The following is a 27,762-nucleotide window of genomic DNA, read 5'->3' on the forward strand; positions in this document are numbered from 1 at the left end:
CGGTGCTTTAAACACACTCTACACTGTTTGGGTAAAAGGCCTGCTGGGTGCGGTGTTAGGATTACCAACCCAACAGCTGAAGGGTGGCCCTCACAAGAACTCAACATAGATTTATCTCACCGATGAGTATTTGCACGGCAAGCTATCTCTACTATTGCTTAGAAGAAGCTTTCCTAAATAGTGGAAAATATTGACCAACCATATTTTGAGATTTTAACTTTGTGAGGATTTGATTTATCTAGAAGGTTGATTGTATTTGAGCTAGTCTGTCAAAGGAAAAACGACACAATTTTTATATTAGGAGAACATTTTCTTGTGCATTTTGAGTGTCTTCAGGACCGTTTTAAGAAAGAGATGTATTTATAATAATTTAAGATGCACTGTTTCTTTATTCCTGCAAGGCTTTGTTGAGTCAAGCTCTGTTAGCATCAAAATAGCTCTCTTCCCACATCTAGAAACCAGAGAGGCAAGACTCTAATCTGTTATGTCATCAAGCAGCACTTATGGAGCTACAGCATTGACAATACCACTTGTATGTTTTATCTTTCAAATCAAAAGTCTGTTTTCTTGGTGAGAAAGAGATTGAAAATCCACTTTATTTCTGGCTGGATGCATCTATATTTTTGAATGCCCTTTGTATCCCTGAGGCCCAGAGTCCTCTCTGTGCTCCTCAACTCCTGTCATCCTCGCCATCCTCCTGTCTCTCCTGTCTCTCCTGTCTCTCCTCTCTCCTGTAACCTTGACTAACAAAGCAGTATGTGTCATACAGTGTCTGCAGGCAGCAGCTATATATGAGTTATGAGGATTAACATTTATGATACAAAATGTTAGCTCAGTTTGAATGGAGATGTCTCCTGCTGATTTTTCCAGTTAATTTAAGTAAGTCAAAGGGATGTCGGTCTGAGCACAGTAACCATTAGCAAGAAAATGTTGAGTCATATCAACTAAATGTTAAATATAGTTCCTAGTTTATACGCTCGCTGTGAGGGAGACAGGTCTGTCTAGAACAATAGTCTGCCCTGCTCTACACACCAACTATGACAGACCGTCAGCTTATATTCATCCATCCATGATGGCTGGGCAACTCAATGAAGATGATATGCCAAGTAGAGGAGCATATCAGCACTTTGCCTCTCATACAGCAATGTAACAGGCACTACAGCACGCTGAAGAGCTTTCTCTGTATTTTATGAATTATTCCAAGTGTGTTTGCTTTCCAGCTTAAGAGCTTCCAGTTCTTCTCTTAATTTAAATATTTTTTTGTGCTTTCTGGCCTCATTTTGTTCTCTAATAAATCCAAATGCTTCCTTAAAACCCTGTTCATTCTGTATTTCTTAGCTCTTCTCTCACAGTCAGCTTCCAAATTAACATTTTGGCCCATATGCCGGGGGCTGGTGAGCTACAGACGTGTGTCTGCCAAGAATAGGAATTCAAATTCCTCTGTGTGCTTGTTACACGTGATTTTTAACTGCCAGGTTTGCCAGATGTTTTAAATAGTTATAGAAGGGACTAAAACAAAAACTGGCTTGTTCCACTATAAAACTGTAGGTGCATCCCAGATATACAATCTAGCCTTTCTGCCTGTATTCATAAAGTTCCCTTTTCCACCAACTCAATTCAACTTCAGTTATATATCAGTCATTTAGCAGTACAGTGATGCTTGAGTGGTGGTCCCACCTCACTCCATTCTGTAGGTTTATATTTTGACTGCTTCTACATATTTGACAGTATTCATCAACAGTATTTTGTACAAAGACCCTCGTAAAACATCACTGCCTTTCAAAATGTCTCCCTTGATATGATGTAATTAGGGATATACAGATGCATCGGGTTAATATCAGTATTGACCAATATCAGGCCTATTTACAAACATCAGCCATTGGCCAAATTATGTGGCATGAACAGATATGAGTTATCAATGTTTATCTGTTGTATCTAACTGTAAATCAAACTACTGAATCAAATAAGATATTTTGACAAGACACATAAGAGATCTGTTGGACTCTAAACTGATTTCATGGTCAGATGTGAGAGAAAATGTTGGCACACTAGAATCTTAGTACCAAAATATGCAGTTAAAAAAAACACTGGTATGGGTTACATTCTTTTCTTAGACATTGGCCTAATTTTCACAGTCGGTGCAGCTCTATCTGTTACTGTTGTATACGAGCTGCATGTGTGGATGCTTCTTGATGTTAAATTATTATATTGCAATCATCATTATATAATTCAAGCATATGGGACACTATTGGCAGCAAGCAGCTGCAAAAAAGGCCGCATTAGAAGCTTAGTTTTTAATATTTTATATTGCTCCTTGAATGGCATTTACTGGCAGGACATACTAGGGGACACCTCTCCCGCGTACGTGGATGGTGATCATATATGGATTTAAAGAAGAAAAAGACACATTTTTGATAGATGTTGGGTGGTCCACCGGAGAATGGTCTATGTGTGGGAAACACTGTACTTTTTAAACATAAAGGCAAGCAGCTTAAATGCTTCACAGAAGAGTAAACAGTCCAAGAAAAAGAGTTGGTCCCAGTGAGGACATCACTGTCCTGCACTGCAGAACCAAATATTTCACCCTAACAAGTTTGAGCTCGGATGTGTTTAGATGAATCATTAAAACAAAGTCAATTCTCCACACCACCACATTTCCAGCTGTCACGACAAGAAAATGGACTAAGGACTTCACAATGAAGCTGGTATAAGATAATTCGATTCCCCCAAATCACAGAGTTCATTGTTGTAAACAGTACTAGATATGACTGTCATGAATAAACAAAGACATCAAGTAATTAAGACAAATGTCATCTGAAGTACAACTACTGTTTATTTATGTAATGCAAAAGCTGTCATGAATCAGCTGACTGTCAAGATTTCAGGCAGAATCACTCTCCAGCATGAGAGGCCTGTTACTCTTCAGGCTGTTGTGTTTATACTTGACTAAAACTGCCTGTTTGTTGTACAGGGTAAAGCCTGAATTGAACTCCATGCATCATGGAGCCCTCTGCGTCACTGTAGCTGATTGATTGATTGATCAAACTTCCTGTCTGAGAAACTTTTCCAGTACATGGATTTACATGCACATTTGCTAATGCACAGCCTGGAGAGGCATAAACCATTATTTCTAACTTTGATGTTTACCTACCACTATTATAATTATGTGGAAAAATGTGAATCAGCCCAGTTTTAGCTTTAAATTCTGTAGAAATGTGATCATTTATGCAAAAAAGGAGGAAATTGTCTTTAAGTCTCTAATGTGGTGACTCAACCCCGACTTCAGCCCCCGCCTTTCTTTGATAATCAAACTTGCGTCATTGAATGTTAATGTATTTGCACTCCTTAATATTGAGATGAAATGCATCAGGTCATTAAAGCAGTTGGCAGATGCACAAAAAACATCCAACGTTCCTTCATCCACATCACACCTCTTCCCGATGAGCAATCACAGTTTTCCTTTATTTGATGTAAGGACACAGCGGTCATCCTCTCCTCTTTCAGTCATAACACTGCTGCCAGTTTCACTTATTCATTATCATAACCATCCTTCTTGCCAATTTGACTTGAATTTACTGAAATCTAAAGTTGTTGACGACAGTTAAATGGGAGTAAGTTAATGTTAAGGAAAGCAAGAGCAGCAGTCAGCCTTCAAGGAACTAATTTCAGATAGAAATGTCCAGCACTGTATCTCCACATCGCACCAAAATTCTAAACTATTATTTCTGCTTATTTACTACTGTTTGTGCTTTATAAATGAATTTCATTGTTGTTGGTTTCAGTTGTCTGTTGACTTTTCCCATTCCTAGATTTAGCCACAATAAGTGAATTATTTTTGTGTTTTCGTGCTTAAAAAATCTTCCTGCAGTGGAACTTAATCTTATTTTGTGATGATCCATGATGGACACATTTAAGTGTCTCCTCCATGATCCCCAGGCCAACAAAATAGTTTGTAAAGGTTAAACAGTTTCTGTGACCACAGGAATCCCTGGCTGTAGTTTATGGACTCCACCCAGTTTGTCCATGTTTGTCTGACTGCATCACTTTCTGTGTTTGTGCCAGGAAAGAGACTGTTTTTTCCATTACTAATCAATATGTATGTGTCTAAAACACTTCCTGCTGAGGGACACTTTCACATCAGGGCAGAGGCTTAGACAAATAGAAATGAAAAACTGCATGAAATAGGACAAAAGTGCAGATGTGACACTGAAATTGGTCATTTTGTGACAAAGCCTAGTGCATTTCCCTTTAATTCTCAACAGGCTGCAGTCTCTGTTAACAGCGAAAGGAAGGGTGACAGGTGTCCCATGTCAATGTCCCCTACACATCATCTCATATCTATATCTTGACAAAATTATTGCTGGACACATCGCAATCGTAGCCTGATACTTGTAGGAACAGTCCCCTTCTTTTTAAGTTCTCAGCCCTTGCTAGCTGGTGTCCTTTTTTCCAGCTATGACAGTGTTTTCTGGCATTTGGTGCTTGACAAGTGATCACAGCTCTTTCGCCCCATACCCCTCTCTCATGTGCTACATTTCTTATCTTACTTGCTGACTCTGCAGATTCTGTGCACTCTACAGACACATAACCATCCCAGGAAGATTTCTCCTCTCATCTCCTGGTCGTCATTGAGTTTCAAACCAACCCTCAAACCATTGGCCAGCCTGCCCTCCCTTCGTTGTTGGTGCTACTCGATCTGCAGTGTGGGTCACAACCAACACAGCTGCCAGCGTCACTCTGCTTTCCGTCCTGCTGTCACACCTCCTCCCCAGTCTCACCTGCTCGCCCACTACAGCGCAAACTCATACATGCCAGGATACAGTCACTGTGAGAGCCTAGGAAGATAGATAGCCTTGTATTTGAATAAATATTACCAGCTGGGATTCCATTTCACAAGCAAAAAAAGTAGCCTCATTCTTGAGAATGGTCCAGAAGTGGCAACAAAAAATGCCCATTGTGGTTTCATAAAGGCTTACAGGCTTGTTTTTCTATTCAACAGAAGGCAAGCGATTCAGTTTACAGACCTAGAAAGCACAGCATCATTTCCTATAAATCAAAGGGCTAAAACTGTGTGTGTGTGGGGTAGGGGGTGGGGGGTCCAAAAGAGCTGGTTAATCAGAAGAGTTGAAGGTGTCTTGAGATCAAGAACTGATTATTTGAAATTTCCTTCAACTTAACTTTTGTACTTTAAATGATCAATTCATTTTGAGAGATTACCACATGCACCATCTCCCAGGAGCAGCCATTAGCGATTTAAAATGATCATTCAACAGTCATTGAGTTAGGAGTAAGCTTCAGGTGTTCACAGTAGGACACTCATTTAGGCTAGTGTGTGGTTTCATTATCCCGTTACACACAGCAGACACAAGTGATGTCTCAATTACTTTCTGAAACTGCCAACGTACAGGCTAATGTCATCCTATTGTACCAGTTATACTACAACGTTAAAACTCTGTCTTTTTTGCAAGCACTTTTTTTGTATTATGAAACCAGGATTCAGTAAAATGAGATTTTTCCTGCGATAAATTGGGTACCCCTGGCTCATCAGCCAAACAAAATAAAGATAATTCACCTCAACTGAGTCAGTTATCACTATATACTTGGAGCAGATATTCAGAACATGTTATAGAAATGACTGTCATCTAACAAAGCAGAACTTGGAGGAATTTGAACTCTAATTGGCTGTTCACCATCATGTGTTAACTCACAAAGCTTATACTTTTCAAAATGAAACAGGCACATACTTTTTCCAAACATGCTACCTTTTAAGATTAAGGTAATTTTGTACTGTTTCTGTTTTTTACAGCAGCTTGGATTCTAACAGTGCTCATTAAAGTTTCATCTCATCTTATCACCTCTCTGTGTATGAATGCACTGGCCTTTGTTAAATATTCACTCAGTCCCTTTAGCATTTTCAGGCTTTCCCCAGGTTCTTCTGATGGCGAAATAGGCTGATATTCATTCTGATAAAGCCTCTTTAAGAGTTGAAATCAGATTAGACATTTCAGTGATATGCCACTCACCTTATAAATCCTTAATGCAAATGCAGCCTTAATCACAGGTTCTAATTGTAAACTTAACCTGTTTATGACACATACGGCTCTTTGTTTTACCACAGTAATCCGTCCCTTTAGAAGCCATCAGCTTTGTTGTAAATTGGACATAAACGTCTAAAGAGGTATTGATTGTTAAGTTAATGCACTGATTCTGTCTGCTCAGTCTCTGCTTTTGGGTCCTTTTGCCCAGTAATGATGCAGTTCAAAGAGTTTTAACACCTCAGTCTCTGAAAAGATTGAGAGAGAGACAGAGGGGGCGTAGAAAAGGACACGAGTCTGTCATCAGTTTGAGTTCTTGAATCTTGTGTTCGGAGCCATGTTGCTATGAAACAAGGGCTGCACTGTGATTAAACTGTCTTCTATTGTTTCCTAATTTGCATGTGCTGTTCCTAAGTTCTCTTAGAAAAGGGAATGTTTGTGTGTGTGCAAAGTGGAGAATTTAAAATATTTTGCTTAAATGAACATCTCACTACTTGATTCCATGAGACAAGGCCAAAGTGAGTAAACACACACAGATTAGTGCAGTTTAGTCAGGCTGAAATGTGTTTTCAGCCGTCACAGCCTTGTGCACTGGCTATTTTTGAATGCAGCAGATTTTTCTCTGGCAGCTGATTTACTGCATAGCTGCAACAGGTGAAAGTGTACAGTGGAAAATATGGAGACTGTAATTTGACCACTTAGAGGTTAGTGGGTCAGCACTCGCCAATCTGTAATGTGCTGCCTCTCCGTTTGTGTCAGTGTTTCACTTATCATTTTTTTTGTGCACAATTTCTATTGCATTTGTGTTAGAGAATGACAGATACATATAATTATATAGTATTTTGACAACCTCTTCCAAAGCCTCATCCTCTGAGGTCTCCAAACAACTGGATATTCAATACAGTTATGGGTATAATGTAGTGATTTTCATTTAAGTCAAACAAATCTCCACAGAATCTATTTTATGAACAAAAATGTATTTGTTGTTAGAGAATCAGAAGCCTGTTATGTTAAGCCAGTCATGTTATTGGTCTTTTTGTTTGTTTTATCTGAAAAAAATAAATAAATAAATTTATGAAATACCATTTGAGTACAAAATCAAAGATTGCTTTGTGTTGCAGAAAAGCCCTTGAAAATTCCTATTAAATCTGACCTTTTAAGAATAAAGTAATAGCCTATGCTTTTTGTAACCAAACATTTCAGTGTGGGCAGACTGAAAGAAATAAGCATGGTATTACAGATTTACTCTGGAATGAATGGAGCCACAAACGACAATTGTTCTTTTCTAAATCAATAGGGCTATTCATCAAGATGTTGCAGCAACTAAAAGCTTCTTTTCAAATGAGTCTGTGCCAAAATGCAGACACAACTTCCAAAATCCAGCGTCCGCTTCTCTCCAAAGTTTGCATGCCAGCTGGACCTCAGGGATAGGATGGAAGTCCAAACATCTCATGTGACTCTCAGTCTAATCCCCTGCAAGGTCAAAAAAATAACAAGTGATTGTTGTCTCAACAGGTGATCATCAACAGCACCATCACACCCAACATGACGTTCACCAAGACGTCTCAGAAGTTTGGCCAGTGGGCGGACAGCAGGGCCAACACTGTGTTTGGGCTGGGCTTCTCCTCAGAGCAGCAACTATCCAAGGTGAGTGCAAGGAGGAGTCACACAATTGTCCTTTTACCCTGGAGACTATTTTTTTTTCTGAACAGGTGCATCTAGAAAAATTAGATTATCAAAGAGATTTTATTTTTGAATGATTCAGAAAGTGAAACTTTTATATTATATTTTATTACATGGTATATGCTAGAGTCATCTTTACAAGGTGAAATACTTTAGACTCTTTTTTTGAATAACACCTTACATTTCACACAAATAAAAAATCTACCATCTCAAAATATTGGAATATCACGAAACATCAGTCAAAAGAGGATTTATAATCTTTAAAATTGTGCTTATGTTTGCACTCAGTAGTTGTTTGGAGCACCTTTTGCACTAGTTACTGCATCTATGCAATGTGGCATGAAACCCATCAGTCTGTGGCACTGCTGGGGTGTTTCGAAGCCCAGGTTGCTCTGGTAGCAGGCTTCAGCTCTTCTGTATTGTTAAGTCTGGTGTCTCTCATCTTCTTGGCAATTCCCCAGGGATTCTCTACAGGGTTCAAGTCAGGCCAGTTGGCTGGCCAGTCAAACACAGTAATACCATGGTCAGCAAGCCAGTTTCTAGTAGTTTTTGTTTCCCTGTGGGCAGGTGCCAAGTCCTGCTGTTAAAGGAAATCAGTATCCCCATAAACCTCCTCAGCAGATGGAAGTTCAAAGTGCTCTAAAATGTCCTTATAGACTGCGGACAGCATTGACTATGGGCTTGATAAAGCATAGTGGAACAACATCCACCAATGACATGGCACCTCAAACCATCACTGACTGTGAAAACTTCACACCAGACCTTGAATTCTATCCCTCTCTGATCATCCTCCAGACTCTTCATTTGAAAACAGGACTTTGGACCACTGAGCAACAGCTTAGTTCTTTTTCTATTTAGACCAGGTGAGGAGCTTATAATATTGTCTGTGGTTCAGAAGTGGCTTGACACTAGAAATACAACACTTATAGTCCATTTCCTGGACACATCTGTGTGTGGTGGCTCTTGATCCATCTCTTGTGAAGCTCCCTTAAGTCCTTTGATCTGCTTTGTCTGACATGTTTGAAGGCTGAGCTTATCCCTGTTACATGTGGACCTTTTCTTACCACACTATCTTCTTCCAGTCAACTTTACATGAATATGTTTTGATACAGCCTCTGAGAACAATCTGCCCCTTCAGCAGTGACTGTCTGTGGCTTACACTCCTTGTAAAGCGTGCCAATGATTGTCTTCTGAACATTTGTCGAGTCTGCAGCCTTCCTGATGACTATGGTTGTGTGTACTGATCAAGAGTGAGAGAATACAGGCTCAGGAAATTGCAAATTGGACTTTTCCACAATATTCTTAAATGTTAAGACAGTGTTTTTATTTATTTTCATGAGCTTTAAGCTGTAATCATCAAGATTAGAACAAAAGTCTCGAAATGTTTTGCTTTGTATTAAATTAATCTAGAATATATGGAAAATTTTTGAAGTAAATGATGGGAAAAAAATTGACTTTAACATGATTATCCAATTTTTAGATGCATCTGTAGTTCTCCCCAAAACAACAGCATGTTGAGCATCCATTCAAAATGTGTAATAAAATGGTACAGTAATACAGTAATAAGTCTTATAAAATGAACAGCACAATGTTTTGCATTTCATCCTTTGTTTTTTACTAATAACCACAGCTGTTTCTCATTCCTCTCATATTTCCAGTTTGCTGACAAGTTCCAGGAAGTGAAAGAATCTGCAAAACTAGCGCGGGACAAATCTCAAGAGAAGGCAGAGACATTGAGCAATCACTCACAGGTAAAATAAGTCTATTGGCTGATTCAATTTCTGATTAACACCTTCGCTATTCCTTTACACTTCCAGTCAGCTTGCACAGAAAGCAGCAACACAGCACAGAAAATAACAAAATATTTCACTTTAAATTAATGTCCAAAAAGTAAAGGACCAAGTTTTAAAATTTACAAATAGCTTTTGGCATAATTTAATGTTCAGTTTTTTATGTAAACAAGGCTCTGTTTGAATATTTCATGACAACAAAACAAAAACCATTCATGCAACTGTTAATCCAGTGATTGAGAGGTCAAAGCTCACTGTAGACTTCTTACTACCTGTTGGCACATAAGAAATTAAGTGGATAAGGAAGTCTGAGAGAGTTATAAAACAATAAAAGTCTTTTAGCTACACTCAGATGATCTCAAGGTGGTTATTCTGTCAGTAAGTAAACAACATTGTTTCCAGGTAGATCCAGCAGTCAGTGGCTGCCAGATCTGCTCTCTGCTTCTCTGACTCCAGATGGCAGAAATCAGACTCACTCTAAGACACGCAGAGCTGCTCGGGCATATGACATGATAAATACTGGCAACAGTTTTCCCTCACCCCTCCGCTGTCAGAGCTGACGTGTCCAGAGTGTTTACAGAGCTTCCCCAAAATAAGCCCAGGGCCTTTTCTTCACAGTTGAAGCAGAATTTTTGAGACCCTTTTAGGGATTTTTAGTCCTCAAACCTTAAAAAAAATTACAGGGTTAATTTTAGCTGAATAAAGATCTGACCCCATCCATCACAAGTCTCCCTCTGTACCCCCCTTCAGGAGTCCGGACGGGAGACTCCCTCAACCAACCAGGCATCCAGCATAAATGGGACAGATGATGAAAAAATCTCTCATGTCAGTCCTGAGGCTGCTGTGCTGAAGACTGAGAATGAACGTCTCAAGAGTGCAGTGGAGCTGAGGTAAGAATTTGTGTAGTGGACACATGGGAAATGCCCTTTGAATGGGACATGCATCTGCAGTTAAACCCTACACAAAAAATAGTCTTCAGGTCATAATGATGTGTTTTTCTTGAGCATTACTGGGAAATAAAAGGTTGAAGGCAATCTGTTAATTTGATGGTGAAGCAGCGTTGATGCTGTTTAAGGGGGCGTTTGATAATGCTGCACTATCATAAATACTCAGTTCTCACAATGCCTAATTAGAAGCAAAAATAGCACACATAATAGATGCTTAACCTTTTTATTCTACAGACATCAAAACAGCTCAAGTATTTTTTGAAAGATGGTAATCTAAATGAAGCACCCAAACACATAGGCTGTCAGACAACATGACAGAACAGCACCACTCATTCCTGAGTGTAGTAATCCTGAACCTGCTCACATTATACCAAAAACCTCTCCTCAGAGCACAGCATGTCATTTATATCTAAACACAGCAGCTCATGATCGCTTTCACATAATTCCTTTTCTCTAATTGTCTCTGCATCAAACGACTCCGGTGTTCTCCCTCTTCATTTTATTGCTGCTGGGATGACATCACATCCCCAGAGGCCTCAGAAATCATCTGATATAATCTAATATAGTGATGCTGCTCTACTCCACCTTTGGTGTTTTGCTCGTTATAATCCAGATGCTGTGTGTATAAATGTGTAATTGGAAGAAGCACCAGATGTAGGTCCAGATGTGATTAAAAATGCCCCCAGACTATCAGAGAGAACGAAAAATACAGAAAGCTAATTTTACCAGAAATATTTATTTATTTGATACAGATAGGATAAAAGACCCTCTGATAAAAGATGAGTAAATAGAAGGGAATTAAAAAAAAAGAGAGTAAAAAGCAACCCTTAAGAATTCATCCGCACAAGAAAAGATGAATTAAATGTACATTAGTGATGTAGAAAAAGCTTCATTATCAATGTCAAGTAATCTCTCTGGAAATAAACTTGTAAAAATTGTAAATTTCAGAGATGGCTCTTGGACAAGATCAGAACACACAGCATTAAATATTTTATGTCCTACAACGGAAAAATGGTGAGTACAGTGGCTATAAAAAAATCTACACACTCCTCTGTTAAAATGCTACACTTTTGTGATGTAAAAACGAAGGCTAAGATATATAATTTCAGAACTTTGTCCACATTTAAAGTAACCTTTAACATATACAACTCAATTGGGAAAAAAACAAAACAATATATTTTATATAGAAAGAATAACAAATGTGAAAAAATGACAAACTTTTTGTATAAATATACACATCCCTGGACTAATACAGCAGTCAGTCTTTCTGGGAGGGACTCTTTCAGCGTTGTCTATCTTGTTACTGCAATTTCTGCCCTCCTATGCTTGCAAAACCTGTCTTAAACTGTCAGACTGTAAGGCCGTATCCTTCAGGTCGAGCCACAGATTTTCTGCAGGATTCAGGTCTTTGCTCTTGCTGAGCCTTTCTAATACTTTAGTGTACATCAGGTGAAGCAATCTTCTCATAGGATTGGACGTACACTTTGGGTCTTGCTGAAAATTGAAACTTGTCTTCACCTTAAGCCTTCTTCAGATACCTGAAGAAGAAAAATACCATGACTGGCATTTGAAATTTCTTAGAATTCCCCATCTTCCCTCAGACCCCAATTCCATCTGAAAAAAAGACATCCCCCAAAGCGTTTGCTGCCCTCACCATGCTTCACCATGGGTATGGTGTTTTTTTCTTCTGTTGCATCCTTTCTCGGTCTGGCTACAGGATGAGGTGGCAAAATGGAAGCCTTTTTAATGAAGAAAATCATCCACACAATTTTTTTACATTTTGCAAAAATTAGGTTTGCACAAAATTGGATTTTTGCCGCTATGCCGGTATACATAAATTCATTTTAGCCAATACTGATACCAATACATTTTAAGTTTGAGGATGAACAAATCAACAAATGTCAGTATTTAAATCACACTTTAAAGTGTGAGGAATGATCATGAACAAAGACAAAGACTTCAGCTGACATAGGTCTGTTGGTCCAGCCTAAAACTTGGATAATTTATCTGTTTGTACGGCCAATATATGCAGCTGATGTTGGCAGATTTTTGAAGCAAAACTATTGGTTGAAAATATCAGCAGAAGTTTTCATATCTGCAGTACCAATATTTCACTTTTTTAGAAAATATCTGCTGATACTAACATGCCAATAATATTGTGGATCCCTAACAAAAATTTTACATGAAGTCTCCCAAAAATATTTGGGAAAGTATGTGGCCAAAGTTTGACTTTGGTGTAATGAGACCGGTGCTAAAACTTTCTGACCATCATTCTAAAAGAGGTGTTTGACACAGAAACAACACTGTGCATCACCAAAAAGATCACCATTCCAACGAAGCATGAAACAGGCAGCGTCAGGCTTTTGTGGCTGTTTTTGTTCAGCTAACCTAATTTATTTGTTCTTATTTGTTCTTGTATAGACTCTAAACATGTTAGTGTTTAGAGGTAGAGCTATACATTACATAAAAATGAATAATATACATTGTTAGATTATCATGTTGTTTTCAACAAAGATTTTTAATATTAGCTCTCTTACTGTACCATGTGAATCATTTTAATTAAGCATCCTTATTTCACATCTGGATGACTTAAATAAGATTTACCCCTGAAGGTCAGAAGAAAGCTCATTGCTGCAGAAATATTCATTAAGGAATAAACTTCTGTTGCACAACAGTCACCCTTAACTGCTTTACTTCTCTTTATGATTTATTACACTGTATTTCAACCCTTTAGTGTAATAACTGTGTTTACATTGACCAGCTCCATCATGGAAATTCCCCTGTAGGAGTGACTAAACTCAGGAAACATTTTTTGCCTTATACGTACCAAATGCAAATGTTTTGCTAAGGAAATATCTTAAGAAATTACAATGACATGTCAGGTCTGTAAAATAAAACTATCCACCAGATTTAAAACATTTTTATATTAGGCTTCCGTTTGTTTTGCTTGCAAGGTTGTGGATCATATTGAAATGTGTTGTTTGTGGCTGTAAAGCACAGTTGGGTCCAGCAGTTTTCTGTCTATGCTGGCCCTATTTTGTGCCTTTTCTGGGCTTTGGGATTTCGTTTTGTGGAAGTATGTCACAGCAGTGAAACAGCCAAGGACTGCAGAATGCTGCGGTGCAAGTCTGTCCACATTTGATGGAGCAGAGCACACTTTCACCCAGCCATGCATAAGGAAGGGAACAGCGATGCATACTAAATATACATCACATTCTCTCCAACCTCATTGATAAGACGGAAGCATACACTCTGTGGTATGAAAGATTAAAAAACTGCATGTAAGGTCCTGTTAGGGCTGCAGCTCATTAAATCTTTGAGACTTTTTCTACGCATTCCCTTTTTTTAAAGGTCTAAACATCTCTTGAATGTGATGTACATCTCAACTAATTAAATAGTTCTGACTGCTATGATTTTGTAGCGTCATGTCTTGTCAGAATGCACAAGACCAAGGCTTTTCAACTCTAACCTGTCTAAATTTTGTTTACATTAATAATTACCACTCTGTGTCTCTCTTTTTCTGTCTCTCCTGCCTGACAGCAACACCAACGCCAAGAAGTGGGAAACAGAGCTGCAGACTTTAAGAGAAAATAATGCCAGGCTGGTGGACGCACTGCAAGAGTCTTCTGCTAATGTCGAGAGCTGGAAGAAACAACTTAGTACCTGCAAGGAAGAGAGTGACACACTCAGGCAAAAGGTAACTCAGTCATGCACTCTTACAGGGAGGCTGAGTAATGTACACACATAGACTGAGCCTGTTGCCAGGAAAGGTGACAGTTTTAAACTTATTTACAAAAAGAGATAAAACCTGCAACATAAACTATCTCGATGTATTTTTTAACCCGTGGTGTTTTTAACATAAAATGTATTAAACCCTCACTAAATTTAGTTATACAGTTTCTCCTATGAGTGAGCTGAGTACTGTACACTTTATTAGTTTGTGTGTTCCCTGCACCAGAGTCTGAGCTGTCCACTAAAAATAGAATCATTTTAGTTTCATAATCAATGTGGGCTGCTACTGCAACTGGCCTGGTGTTGCAATGATACTTTTCATTTTGTAACATACTGATTTTTTTTCTAATTGTAAGTGTGGGTTTCTGAGATGACATCTCTCATACTATGCAGCATTTTTAAGACTCTACAAAAAGACTGGACGGATAAATGTTGGCAAAACAATACTGAAAATATGTTCTAAAAATCTGTCGCCCATATTGACTATTTCATAAACGTCTTCCCCTCCCTTTTTCTTTCTCTTCACAGATTGCAGAACTAGAAGCTCAGTGTGCTGAAGCCGATCAGGAGAAGCAGAAAAACGCCCAGCTGACTGTACGAGTGCAGGAACTGGAGGCAGAGCTGAATGACAAAGAGCAGGTGAAATGTCTGAAAATAACAGGACCAGTGTGAGAGTAGGGCTGTCTGAAGGAGTTTGTAATAAAAATGCTTTCTTTTTTCCCACTTTGAAAGTGAACTCAGGGACTTGTGTTTGTTCTTCATCAGAGAAATTACAATTTTCAGGCAGTCACTCCGCCCTGTTTTCTCCTGATGCTGCAGATCTACTCTTACCTCTTTTTTTGAACATATCAGTGCAGCTCTTCACCTCCTGTCCTTATTCCACTCCTCTCCCTCAGGAGGTGATTATACCTCAGCAGGAGATGACGGCTCTTCTGTGTGTGATCTTGAGTTTTTTTATTTATGAATCACTTGTTATTTCTACCAAACCTAGACCTTTTACACCGCCCATTGGTAACTTTTTTGTCAACCTACTTGTTTTTTTGTGACCTACTTGTTTTTGTTCCTTGCCTGCTGCATGTTTTTTCAGTAATTTATTTGTCCTGTATTTGTATATTTGTACTCAGCTGTGAAAATAGACAGACTTGGGGAATGTTCATTGATTCACTGACTTTGCTGAGCAGCAGGGAATTTTGGCACAGATACCATTAGCAGCATTACCTTCTGTCTACTGCATCTATCATCCATATTCAAAACTAGCTGACTGTCAGCTCAGGGCAGCTAATGCTGCTGTTATTTCTAATGAGGAGAAGCCCCGCTCAGCCACACAGTCTTTGACCTTTGTTCCCCACTGGTTAAACGCAGTTTTTGTCTGCAGACAAATGATTAGGTCGGACTTCAGCGACAGTCTCTCTGCCTTTTTCTACAATAAAGCGACTTTGTCTCCCAATTAGTGTCATGAGATAGAGGCACAATTGGTCATGTATGATTCAAAGGAAAAAATTAACTCCACAAATTCAGTTACCATAGGACAGAAGGAGTAGATACAGTTGTATATGTTTCTGTTTCAGCAGCAGTTTTTTTTTTGCCTGGACAGTGGCTTTTTAAGTACAAAGTCAATATTCCTTTCAAGTGATATGCATTTACCAAAGATAATAGTTTGACATTTTGGGAAATGTGTTCATTGGCCTTCCTGCTGAGAGTAAGATGAGAAGATATATGCCATTTTCAAATAATTCTGATAAATGTGAGGTTGAAGCATAGACTGTTGAAAATATTGGATGAAGTGACATCAGCCATTTGGTTTCTGAAGGAGGCTTTGAGTACATTCTGCAATGTGGTTGCCATTTTAAAAACACTGTCTCAAAGTCACTTTAAATCAACCTAGAGACTGTGACAAGATGTGGACCTGAGACTGGTTTTATGCCTCCTGACAAACAGCTACATCATGCTAGTCTGCAGATTTATCAGCCATGCCCCAAATTATGCACAAATCAATATCTTTATTTAAACCAAGACTGATAAGTTATAGAAAAATTCACCCCTGTACAGTGTACCAAAAAGGCATGAACTATTCTGACCAAAATCATTCTTTGAACCAGGCTATAAAAATGTGGATATTAGGATGTCCATCTCCTCACCCGATCTCTAAGGAGCCCAAACACCCTCCTGAGGAATCTCATTTCGATGCTTAAATCCACAATTTCATTCTTTCGGTCATTACCCAACGCTCATGACCATAGCTGAGGGTTAGAATGAAGATGGACTGGTAAAATTAGAGCTTTGTCTTCCGGGTCAGCTTCCTCTGCAATACTGGCGACAGAAACATTGCGTTGGCAGTACTACTGAAGTTTACTATAGACTCATTTTAACTGTTGATGTATATCAGGTCCAAAGGTACTTGCCCTGAAAAACCAATATGGGTTGACCCCTACTCTCAGCTGATACAACACACGGACAAAAAAACTGTAAAAGTATTTGTTTTTAAACTGTGACTAATATAAATTAAACTGGCACATTGGGCAGGTTCTTTCTGTGAGAGTAGATGGGCCTAGTAAAGCATATGAACAAAGCAGCAAATCAAGCTTTAATCTTTTCCTGTAAATACTAATAAGTCTGTGAATATTTGAATTCTAAAAAAGCTTTCCAGAAAAATAACAGGGGAGGAATGTTTGCATTTTCCTAAACCCATAAATCGGGGCTTAGACTAACATTTTTTGTTATCAATAGATGATTTACTGGCTATATCTAATAAACCTTTTGTTCATGAAACAAACTGTAGCAAAGGTCACTGAAGCTGTTCAGAAAAAGCAGATACAAGCAAACATATACTTGTGCATGATAAATGCCTCACATTTTCTTAGTCCTTACATATGTTGAGTATTTTATGATCGTTGATTAAACATTTAGGTCGGACTAATTTTGCTAATGGCAGTGTAAGATTACAGTGACGTCTGTGGCTACGCAGGGTAAAGACAGTTTCTCCCTGAGGTAAACTGTGTGTCTGAGATATTCTAGTTTAGCACCTGGCAGCCTGAGTATTAATAGAACATTTTTCTTTCGGGAGCAGTAAATCATGCACAACAACAGAGAGGAAGCAGCTCTAACTGAGCTGGAGCTGTTTTTAAAAGATTATAGGCAGAGAGTCAGCTCCTTTGGGTGCTTCAGCGTCTCTACTGCACCAACGGAAAAGCTCCTGACGCTGACCGAGGTGTTTGCAGAGTGTGATACAGCAGCAGGAAGCCCACAGAGGCTCCTCTGCCCGGTAACTCGCCTCCGTCTAGAAACACACACTCAACTCCTCCAATTAAAACGTGTCTATGAATTATTAAGTGTTCACGGTGATGTTGACCCAGCGCTGACCACCTGTGATCTACACAGCAAAGCAGCAGGTGACTACAAAGACTTTAGCAATTATTCTTTATTGTGTAAATGCTGGGAGCTATATTAGATTCTATGAAACTATATGTGCTGGGTTTGGCTCGAGCAAGCAACTTTCAAAGAGAAAATAATAGTTTAAAGTAAAAACAAACATGCAGGCACAAAACAGAACAACAGAATCAAGGCTACGTCTCCAGTATTCATTCTTGTCAGGGATAACGCTTTCATTATATCTTACCTGCTTTGTACTGTTCCCATCTGCATTCATAATTAGTGTTTGTTATATTTACCAGGACAACTTTCATTTCATTAGAAGAACTCTCTTAAAATGGGATCATGGCTGAGTGTTCATTATTCCTCTAATATTTTTTTGGATACAGCCTCAAATGTGTCTGTAGCAATGAATGCCAAAACTATCAACAAACAAGAGCTTGCAACAGCTCTAAGAAAAGAGTTTGGCATGACTAGATGTGCTAAAGGCCTTATCATGAAGAGAGAGATTGTTACTGCTTCATATCTGACTGTTATCTATCTGGTAATGTAAAGACTAAACCAGGAGTCGTTTGGGTGTTGCTAGATGTGATGACAGAGCAATAGCATGTGCCTTGGAAGCTGCTGGATGCCAGATTTCTCTTGGGCTTAATTAAGTATTAAATATCTATCTATATATTATATATTAACCTTAGCTTGGCACTAATGCAGGAAACAGGGGGAGGCGAGCCTGGTTCTTTCACCAGTTAAGAAAAGCCTTGGCTCTTTAGCACTTGTGATGCTTAATTTTTATTGTAAAATCCAGAAGGTGTGTATCCCTGGTCAAGAAATAGCCCTTTACATGTACTCTCTAGGACAAAGAAGTCCACGCTTTTACCACTGAGGGCCACATAAAGAAAATTACAAGGCTGACTGGGCCACTTTGATATAGCTCACCTTCAGCAGATTAGTTAGTTAATCCAATCCATTATACATTAATATAGGCTCATATATCTTTAGACAGCCCACATCACAGCTTTATCAAGGATACTGGGGTGGCCATTCAGGGTTTAGGGGGACTTCCATTGGCTTCACAACCCACTCAGGATTAGAGTGAATCAAGATAATGTTTACATCGTCTATATATACCATTAAAGGTGTTATCTCAAGTTTGTTACAAAAAGTTAATTTAAATGCCAGTGGTTGCTAGAATGTTTGTTTAAAGAATTAACACAGCAGCACTGCTGAGTATCGATGATAAATAGACCACAGGTTGCTGGTGGCCTCTGGGCTGTAGTTTGGACAATACGATATGATGCCATTAGGATGCAACATATTGGATTTTTGCCAATATTTCCAGATTCATTTTAGCCGATATACATATACACACTTTTAATTGTAAAGAGCACGAAGAGTTTCTTGAGCAAACAAAGGCTGAGTCAAGCTGAGCTGTAAGAGGAGGGCTGAAGTAGACAGTCTTGTAGTTGATTTACATTTTGGGCTTTAGTCAAAATGTTCAGAGCTCATGGTTGAGCTCCTTGAGAGTGTGGTGCCCAAGACAACCACTTACTGTATACCTGATGGTACGTTATGAGTCGCGTTTTTTTGCCTTCTTTTTGGCTTGTTTCTACCAACCCTATGACCTAAAACCGAGCACACCTAATAATTAATTGACCAAAAGGACCCCGCCTCCTCCTCCTGGTGTCAGAGCTGCTTTCAAATGTTTAGGGTCAGCTGTGTGTTGGAATGGTTTGACTAGTAGTAGATGAGTAGTGCTGCAGCTGGTCTGCCTACAAAAGCTTTCTATAAACCGATGTTTGACTCGTTTGAAGTCCAAAAAAAGTTAAACAAGGCCTGAATTCTACTGTAAGTTTGCAGGAATTGTGCACAAAATACATCATTCTCTGAAGTCTGACACTTATAATGTCACTCATTTTAAACACAGCTAAAATGAGCGACAGTTTGGATCACTGGTGCACAATCTCCTTCTTAATCCACCGTTCTTGATTGAGAAAGGAAATCTTGAATAATATACCATAGTACTTAATCCTAATTCTATATACTGTAATTATTCTTCTAATACCTCATCTCATTACGCTGCTTGTTAAAATAAAGTGGTCGGAGTGGCTGGTAGATTTTTGAATCTATTTATTAATTTATCTATTTATGTTTTTAATACTTAATACTTTTCAATACTTTTTAATGCCTTTAGTCAGAGAGGAGAACAGTGGATGGAGTTGGAAACAGGGATGAGAGAGTGGTGGAGAGAAATGCTGGAAAGGAGCTTCAGGCAGGACTTGAACCTGGGCTGGCAATGTACATGGGGGGATGTGACCTAACCACTAGGCCCTCTGCACCTCAATAGTTAACTTTTTAAACTAATATCTACCAATAGCATTGTCATGCTAGTATGATATGATATGGTTTGATACATTTAATTGTCCCCTTGGAGAAATTTGTTTTGGGCATTAAGTGCTGCAGACATACAGCTGCCACCACTGTATTTGTCTTGGGCCAATAAAATAAGTTGCAGGCCATGTTACTCACCATCTATGTGTGCACAGAGTAGTATATACCAATAATCAAGCAAATTCCAATTTTGAGTTCTGCTGTCATGAATTTATTTTGGCTTCCTTGGTAACCACTGCTGTAGACCTGCATATCAGAGCTGTTTTAGGTAATTTATTCTACGATTACAATAAAACAAGAGAGCACTAACATTATTCAGTGCTAGCAATGTGAAGATTTTTTTTTACACCAGAAACACCAGCAAGAAAAGGATGATGTGTGCAATATGCAGGGTTTAAATTTTGAGTAATATAGACCTTCATCTGTTATTACATTTATATTTACCATTGCTGTGGATTTAGATTTTTACTCAGTATTGTCACACAAGTTCAGGGACTGGAATCTGTGATAGGGAGGAAAAATAAGTGCTAGAGCAACTCTATTACTATGATATGGTGTGCTGGTGTTTAATTATCTGTTCTTACTTCTATTTCTCTCAGGAGTTGGAGAATCTGAGGAAGCAGGCAGAGATAATCCCTCAGCTCATGGCAGAGTGTGAGAGCATCACCGCAAAGCTGCAGGTATGTTCATAGTACACGGAAATCCCACAAAGGGTTAGGGTTTGTCTGAGATGTGTATCACAGCAGAGTATAAAATCATGACAGAGAGCTGTAAAGCTTGAAGCACACGTGGATGGGATAGCTGTCACAGCGTGGTAACACACTTAAAGGTTTTAGGCAAAAGCAGTGCTTTCAGACAGGGGTATAGAAAATAAGAGTTCCTATTCAGCATTCTGCCTGAGGGCTGGTGACACAACATTCTTGTCACATGTCTCACTAACACACATTGTGGTTACGGTATCTATTAATAAAGGTCCATCCCGTGTATAAGCGGAGTGGATTATCGCCTCTTTGAAAAGGTTTCCTCTTCCTCATCTAACAAACTGAGATGCTACATCTCTGTCACGCCTTATTAGCTTCCTTGCAGCACAGATTTGATCTGCTAGCCGACAAAAACTCCCAACAAGCTCTGCAGAAAGCTTTAATGACTGAGTTTCATAACATTTCTGTAGGTGTGTGGGTCGTGTCTGCGAGTTGAACCTGGGTGTTTCCAGAAAGCCTGGAACAAAAAAGATTCACACCCATCCCCTCCCGTCTGTCTTCTAACAAGGAGCACCTGTTCTTCCAGGCTTTATTGAGAAATATCAGACTCTCTGTAAAACCAGAAGTGCCAGGCTCTGTTCCTGACTGTACGCCCTAAAGTGCCAAGTCTGACATGAGCTGCACTGATAGTGACGCTCATGTCGGCCTGTTCACACTGACTCAGAGCGTGCCTCTATCATCCAAGCTGTCATGCATGTGCTGCCTTTCAAGCCGGGGCAGGGAGGAGAGTAAAACCAACAGTGGCATGCCTGAAGTTCTTGTGCTTCACAAACTTCAACTGCCTGGTTTGTTTCTGCAACCGCCAGCTGGATGAATGACGGTGTGAACTGAACTGGCTCAAACAGGAGTTTATCTAACCAGCTATACACACTGAGGAGGAGCAAAGCAAAGTGTTCACACACTGCTGCCTGTTCACAAAGCCTTTTAACAAACTATTTCTTCAGAAAAGAATGATAACTGTGAGGTAAAACTGTTGAAATGAACTCCTCTACATCATTTTCCCCAGAAATGTAACCTCTTTTTTCACTAGCTTTCAAAAGATGAATCTTTTCCTTCTCCCCGTTTTGGGTCTTACTCCCCTCTATTTAAAGATGACACCCTGCGTGGTGATCGTGTTGCAGGTTTTAGGAGTCAGCTGCAGGATACAGTCACGCAGACGCAACACTCATTTAGCACTCCTATTTTAAACTCCTCCCTTCAATGGTATCTTCAGCATTAATGTGTCACTCCTGTCGCCTAGCTGTCTGAAACACTCGCTCTTCACTACATCCCTCTCACACAAATGTGCTTTTACTTGATATTACACTTTGGTTTCAGGCCTTAGAATGTAAAAAAGGGCTTTTTTCATACAGTGTATTGGTGAAACGCTGAAAAGCCAGCTGAACTTCTTTATCTCATTTTTGACAGATGCTGTATAAAGCTCTGTCTCTAGTTTGGCGTCTGCTGTGAAAAAGGATGAAAACAAACTGCTGACATGCCTCCAAAGAAATTAACTTCTTTCCCCTGTTTACACTGCTTCCTGCAATATAACTGTTGTTTTTTTTTATTATATTTTCCAAAGGCTGCAGAGGCTAAGAACAGTGAGCTTGAAGGGCGGGTAGGCGGTCTGCAGCTGGACATCAACGACAGCCAACAGAAGCAGACCCACATGAAGGGCGAGCTGAAGAAGTTCATGGACATCTTGGATGGAAAGATAGACGAGCTGCATGAGGTCAGGCAGGGGCTCTCCAAGCTAGGTGTTGATAACTGAGAAAAAGTGGCACCGAGTTGAAAGGATTAGAGGTCAGGAATGAAGGATTCAATACAATTTGTCTTCAGGGCAGAAACTATGTGGCACCTCCTCCCCCAGGTGATGCCCACTCAGAAACTATCAGCCTTTGCTTTAATAAACACTACCATGTCAGAGAGAGAGAATTTGGAGAGGGAGAGGGAGATACTGGCAAGAGGAAGGCCGGCGTGCTCAACCAAATAAACGGCTCCATTATTGTGCGCTGGCATCCTGAAACTAAATCAAGAGTCACACTTTGAGCTTACTTGTCCGTTTCTGTGGGGAGAAACGGCTTTAAAAAGCTGGTGGTGGGTTCTTAGATTCTGTCCGTCTGTCTTTCTTCTGAGGGCTGCAGCTCTTCTTCATGGGTGGTCTGATTTTAGAGCAGACGAGGGGACTTAAAGGGCTACAAAGAATAACACACAAAGACAATGCTGTTCAACATCACTCCAGTAATAATTGGTGTTAATCCCTGTGGCCCCCTCAGAGAATGAAATCTTTCTACAGACTGTCCTCGCTGTTGCCTCCCATCTATCTCAGGTGTGTTAGGAGACAGTTTGTACTCATTAGATTATATGCACTTACATGACAACTGGCCGTGACACAAAGTGCCTCCAGGTGAGTCTAAACCTACCTGGCAAGGAGAACTGGCCAAGTGATGACCATCACCATAATAATAACTTGATTTTTGTGAGAAAACCGCTCACTAACAAATAGAGGTGCAGCAGAGCCCGGCTTAAGGATGTAAATGAGGTTCATGGATGTCAAACAGGTGTTTGCACAAAAACTACTCTGAGAAGGACCCTCTCAGTTAACACACCTTTTGATTATACAGGAGGAAAACTCTGTGGTCTCAGGAGCTTTCCATCAGAAACATCCAGCTAATAATAAGAAATGATTCTGCCTTGAGTATAGTGTAGTGTTAAAGGACTTTGTGTGCGCAATAGTATCGTTGTCCATATGTAATTCAAAGACGTGTGTCTCCAAGGCTGTTTCTGTGCTTCCTTACACTGGTTTTTGTTATGGTGGTGGTTATTTTGGGTAGAGGGGACTTGGTGCTGCTCAACTGGTGAACAATGTGAAAGTGTACTTCACTGAAAAGATGGCATGGGCCTTTTCACTACAACCCTGTCGAGATTCTTGGTTTTTGTTTGACATATTTATTTATTTTGGTGCCTCTCTGCCACTAGTGTTTCTAGAACAAATCAACCTTAACCTATTGTCTCTATAGATGTACAATAATTTATATAAAAATACCAAACCATCAGGATCCAGGGGATATGTTTGCAGGATGGTGTAATGGCTGCTTTAGGGGAAGCTATCTTTAATTATGATACATTTAAAATCAAAGGCACATGTTGTCGTGGCATATTTACTGGGTTATACTATGATGTTCTAAGTATATTTTTTCATCACTGTTTTGATCTTGTTAACATTGAGATATTTATGAACAGACTTTTGCTTCTCTCTGTTTAGCCCTACTGTTCATAAGTCACCTGATCCTGGATAACACAACGTATGATCCTTCCTTTTGAACCAATGCCTCTTGTGCACTTTTGTGACTCCTGTTCAATATTGTACAATAGAACTGACAATTGTTAAAATTTAGTTTAATTATAAAGCTGAGTATGTGTCTTCTTTCCAAGAATCCAGTAGGGCCACATTTTTGGAAAAAGCCCTGGTTTAAAGTCAATGTTGTGGGTTTATACATGAGAACTTCACTGGTGTTACAGCTTACAAATCTACTGACACCGAGGACATCTTGGAGCCTTTTTTCATGGATGAGAAGCTCAGAGAAGGAGGTGGAATGAACCTGCAGTGCCAGAGCTGCATCCTGTCGAAGCGCTAGCACAAAGCTCCGCCACCGCATGTCTTTTTCTCTGATGTTGATTTACATAACACTAAATATAGCTGTAATCCTAACACAGACACACAGGGGGAAATAAAAGAGGTGGGATTTAATCACAGCCACTGACACATATCAGTTTCTCTGAGGTCAGGACAAATAAAGATACATATGAGCTTGTTTGTGTGATGAAAAACACTTTGAGTCCAACGTCCTCACAGAACCGAGGAAATAACTGCAGGGTTGGATAAGACGACATGTTGCCAGGCAACTTAATTCCACCCGCTTCTTTTATTTTTTTGTAAATATCTGTTTATGATTGACAATTAGAAATACAATTTTAGTTTAAGATAGTCTGCCATCTGCCTCCGCCAATGAAAATCATGGATGTTGATCTCCACAGGGACTTTGATGTCTTTCTCACCTTCAGAGATCAGCTGTTTGGTCAGGTACATCTAAACACCAATCAACATGCAGAATGAACATCAATATAGTGCTGAAATCATCTGATAATTAAACCATCACTTAGCTGATGAAAATGACCTGCTGCTGGACTGCAGCTTATTATCATGTTCATCACTTCATTTTTCAAATTTGCCTCATAAAATAGGGAAAGTAACAATCAGAGGAAATTCCTCTGAGCCATATGTGGTGTAGAAATCGGCACAAGCACCAACTGTTACTATGCATTGTCATTGTTGTTCTTTATCAAATACTATTCTTCTTATTAGTAGAATTAGGAGTAATAGTATTTATTGTATTATTACTATTATAAGTAATAATAATGTCAAATGAATTGCTAATTTTGGGGCCTTGACATGCTCAATAATATCACCAAAATTTGAAGAAAACTCAGTCATGGTGAAAATTCACCTGCTTTTCTATTTTTATGCATGTGCGTCACAAAAATGATCCACAATGTGGAGCAGCCCCTCAACTGGGTTTAAGCAACATGCAAGAAAAAACAACACATGTATCAAGTTCAGACAAACTCTTATCATTATGGTGATAAATTTAAAGGAAGTTTTTTTATTTTATTTTAAACAATTGAAGGTCAAATTTTTGCCTTTTTTGGTAAACTCATAGGTTACAAAGTTGTTTTCTTGTTTTCATCTGACTGACAGTGCAAGATCCAGACAAACAAAATGTTCATTGTTACTGTTAGTTACTGTAAATGACCTCTTGTGGCCCACCAACAGTACCCCTGGTGCCCACAAGAGGGCCCTGACTGAACTTTGGGAAGCACTGATGTAAAGTACATCTTCAAGTATGGCCTCACAGGGGCCCTGGCAGCCTAGAGGTTCAGTCAGCACACATCTAATGTACAGAGGCTGTAGTCCTTGAAGAAAGCAGCCAGGGTTCAAATCTGCCCTGTGGCTCCTTTACCATGCATCATTCCCCTCTCTCTCTCTCTCTCTCTCTCCCTCTCTCTCTCTCTCCAGTTGACTGACTATTCAATCTCTATCCACTTTCCTTTGCAAAAATACCAACGAGGGTATCACAGTTACTTCCTTAAGCGGGATAGTGGGAACATGTGATATAATTCTGCTTCTATCCAAAATCTCAATGTACACCATATTCATATCCATAAAAATAGCCTCTTTCAAACATGTTTTAGCAACTTTAAGTGTTGTGTAGTTGTGGTTTAAACGTATGGTTTTGCAAGTTCCCAAGGTACAACAAGAAATGTCTTAAGGCACACCAGTGTCCCTCTCCACACCATTTGAGACACAAAGTTGTTGACGCTGAGCTTTAACCTCCTAATACCCTGCATTTACATATGAGGATATTACATTTTGGCCTTCCAACAACATGGTAAGAATTTCCACAATTAGAATTTGTGAGATAATTGTCTGGAATGTCCATCTAAGTTTAAGTAATGTGGTTAAACCGTGGGGAGAATTTGCTGTTTTGATGTTTCAGGGAATTGTTTGAAAATTTTCAATTTTTTTTTCATGGAAATTTAGAGGATAGGTTTTTATTCTTTGGAGGGTTTCATTGGAGGTTGTGGGGAAATCTGCTTAGATTTTTAGGGGAGCATTTTCATGGGAATTTGGAAAAGTCTGGATTTTTTGGGGGTTAATTTGTTTTGATTTTTTTGGGCCTCAATGGAAATTTGGGAAATTTATCTGTACATTTTTGGGAATTGGGGGTTGAGGGATTGTTTTCAAGAACCTTCATGGAAATTTCAGAAGAGGATGTTTGGATGTTTAAGTCTTTTATATGAAATTTTGGGTTATAATAATAATAATAATAATAATAATAATAATAATAATAATAATACATCAGCCTTATATAGCGCTTTTCAAGGAGACTCAAAGACGCTTTACAGAACAAGAACAAAAACACACAAATGGGACAGGAGGAAAAACATGAATGGTTAGGAGTCGTATGCATTGTTAAACAGGTAAGTTTTGAGTGATTGTTTGAAAGTGAGCAGAGAGTCAGAGTTTCTGATATGGAGGGGGACTGAGTTCCAGAGGGTGGGGGCGGCAATGGCAAAAGCTCGATCCCCCAAGGTCCGGTGCTTGGATTTGGTGATGGGATTTAGGAGTTTGGAGTCAGCTGAGTGAAGGAGGCGGGAGGGGCGGTGGTGCTGAAGAAGGACTGTGATGTATGGAGGAGCCAGGTTATGGAGGGCTTTGTAGGTGATGAGCAAGACCTTGAAATGGATGTGCTGTTTTATGGGGAGCCAGAGGAGCTGTTGGAGGACAGGGGTGATGTGGTCTCTGGAGCGTGTGTGGGTGAGGAGGCAGACGGCGGAGTTCTGGATGTATTGCAGTTTTTGTAAGTCGGAGGAATGGAGTCCATAGAGGAGGCTGTTGCAATAGTCAAGTCTGGATGAAATGAAAGCATGAATAAGTGTTTCAGCAGCAGAGAAGGAGAGTGTGGGACAGAGATGGGCGATGTTACATAGATGAAAGAAGGCTGTTTTAGTGACGTGACGGATGTAGGGTTTGAAAGAGAGAGTGGGGTCGAAGATAACTCCAAGGTTTCTGATCTGCGGAGAGGGGGTGACTGTGTGGTTGTCGATAGTGAGAGAGAAGTTCTGAGTGGAAGGGAGGAGGGATTTGGGTCCTGATTATGATTATCATGATCATGATTTCAGATTTATTGCAGTTGAGTTTGAGGAAGTTAGTGGTCATCCAGAATTTTATTGCAGAGAGGCAGTTTGTGATGGTTGATACAGTTGTGGGGGAGATGGATTTGGTGGAGAGGTAGAGTTGTGTGTCGTCGGCATAGCTGTGGAAGTGTAGTCCATGTTTGTAAATGATGTGTCCAAGGCGAAGCATGTACAGAATGAACAGAAGGGGACTAAGCACCGAACCTTGAGGTACTCCATGAGTAATAGGGATGGTGTGGGATGTGCAGTTGTTGATAGAGATGTAGTGAGATCTATTGGAGAGGTAGGAGTTGAATCAGGAGAGGGCTGAACCAGTGAT

General features: G+C 39.5%; 1 protein-coding gene across 3 annotated transcripts in view; it reads left to right on the forward strand.

The window, feature by feature from the left end:
• homer2 (homer scaffold protein 2) overlaps positions 1 to 24,094 on the forward strand; it is a 49,939-nt gene extending 25,845 nt beyond the window's left edge. For 2 of the 3 annotated variants that reach the window (XM_041787615.1, XM_041787606.1), the window contains exons 3-10: positions 7,551 to 7,682; positions 9,377 to 9,469; positions 10,259 to 10,398; positions 11,404 to 11,469; positions 13,996 to 14,152; positions 14,716 to 14,826; positions 20,544 to 20,624; positions 22,267 to 24,094. In XM_041787615.1, the coding sequence (XP_041643549.1) occupies positions 7,551 to 7,682; positions 9,377 to 9,469; positions 10,259 to 10,398; positions 11,404 to 11,469; positions 13,996 to 14,152; positions 14,716 to 14,826; positions 20,544 to 20,624; positions 22,267 to 22,455 (969 nt within the window). In that variant the 3' untranslated portion in view covers positions 22,456 to 24,094. The remainder of the gene's footprint in view (positions 1 to 7,550; positions 7,683 to 9,376; positions 9,470 to 10,258; positions 10,399 to 11,403; positions 11,470 to 13,995; positions 14,153 to 14,715; positions 14,827 to 20,543; positions 20,625 to 22,266) is intronic. The other variant, XM_041787624.1, reaches the window with a different exon arrangement.
• The last annotated feature ends 3,668 nt before the right edge of the window (positions 24,095 to 27,762 follow it).

Source organism: Cheilinus undulatus, linkage group 1, assembly GCF_018320785.1.
Source record: "Cheilinus undulatus linkage group 1, ASM1832078v1, whole genome shotgun sequence".
Lineage (NCBI taxonomy): Eukaryota > Metazoa > Chordata > Actinopteri > Labriformes > Labridae > Cheilinus > Cheilinus undulatus.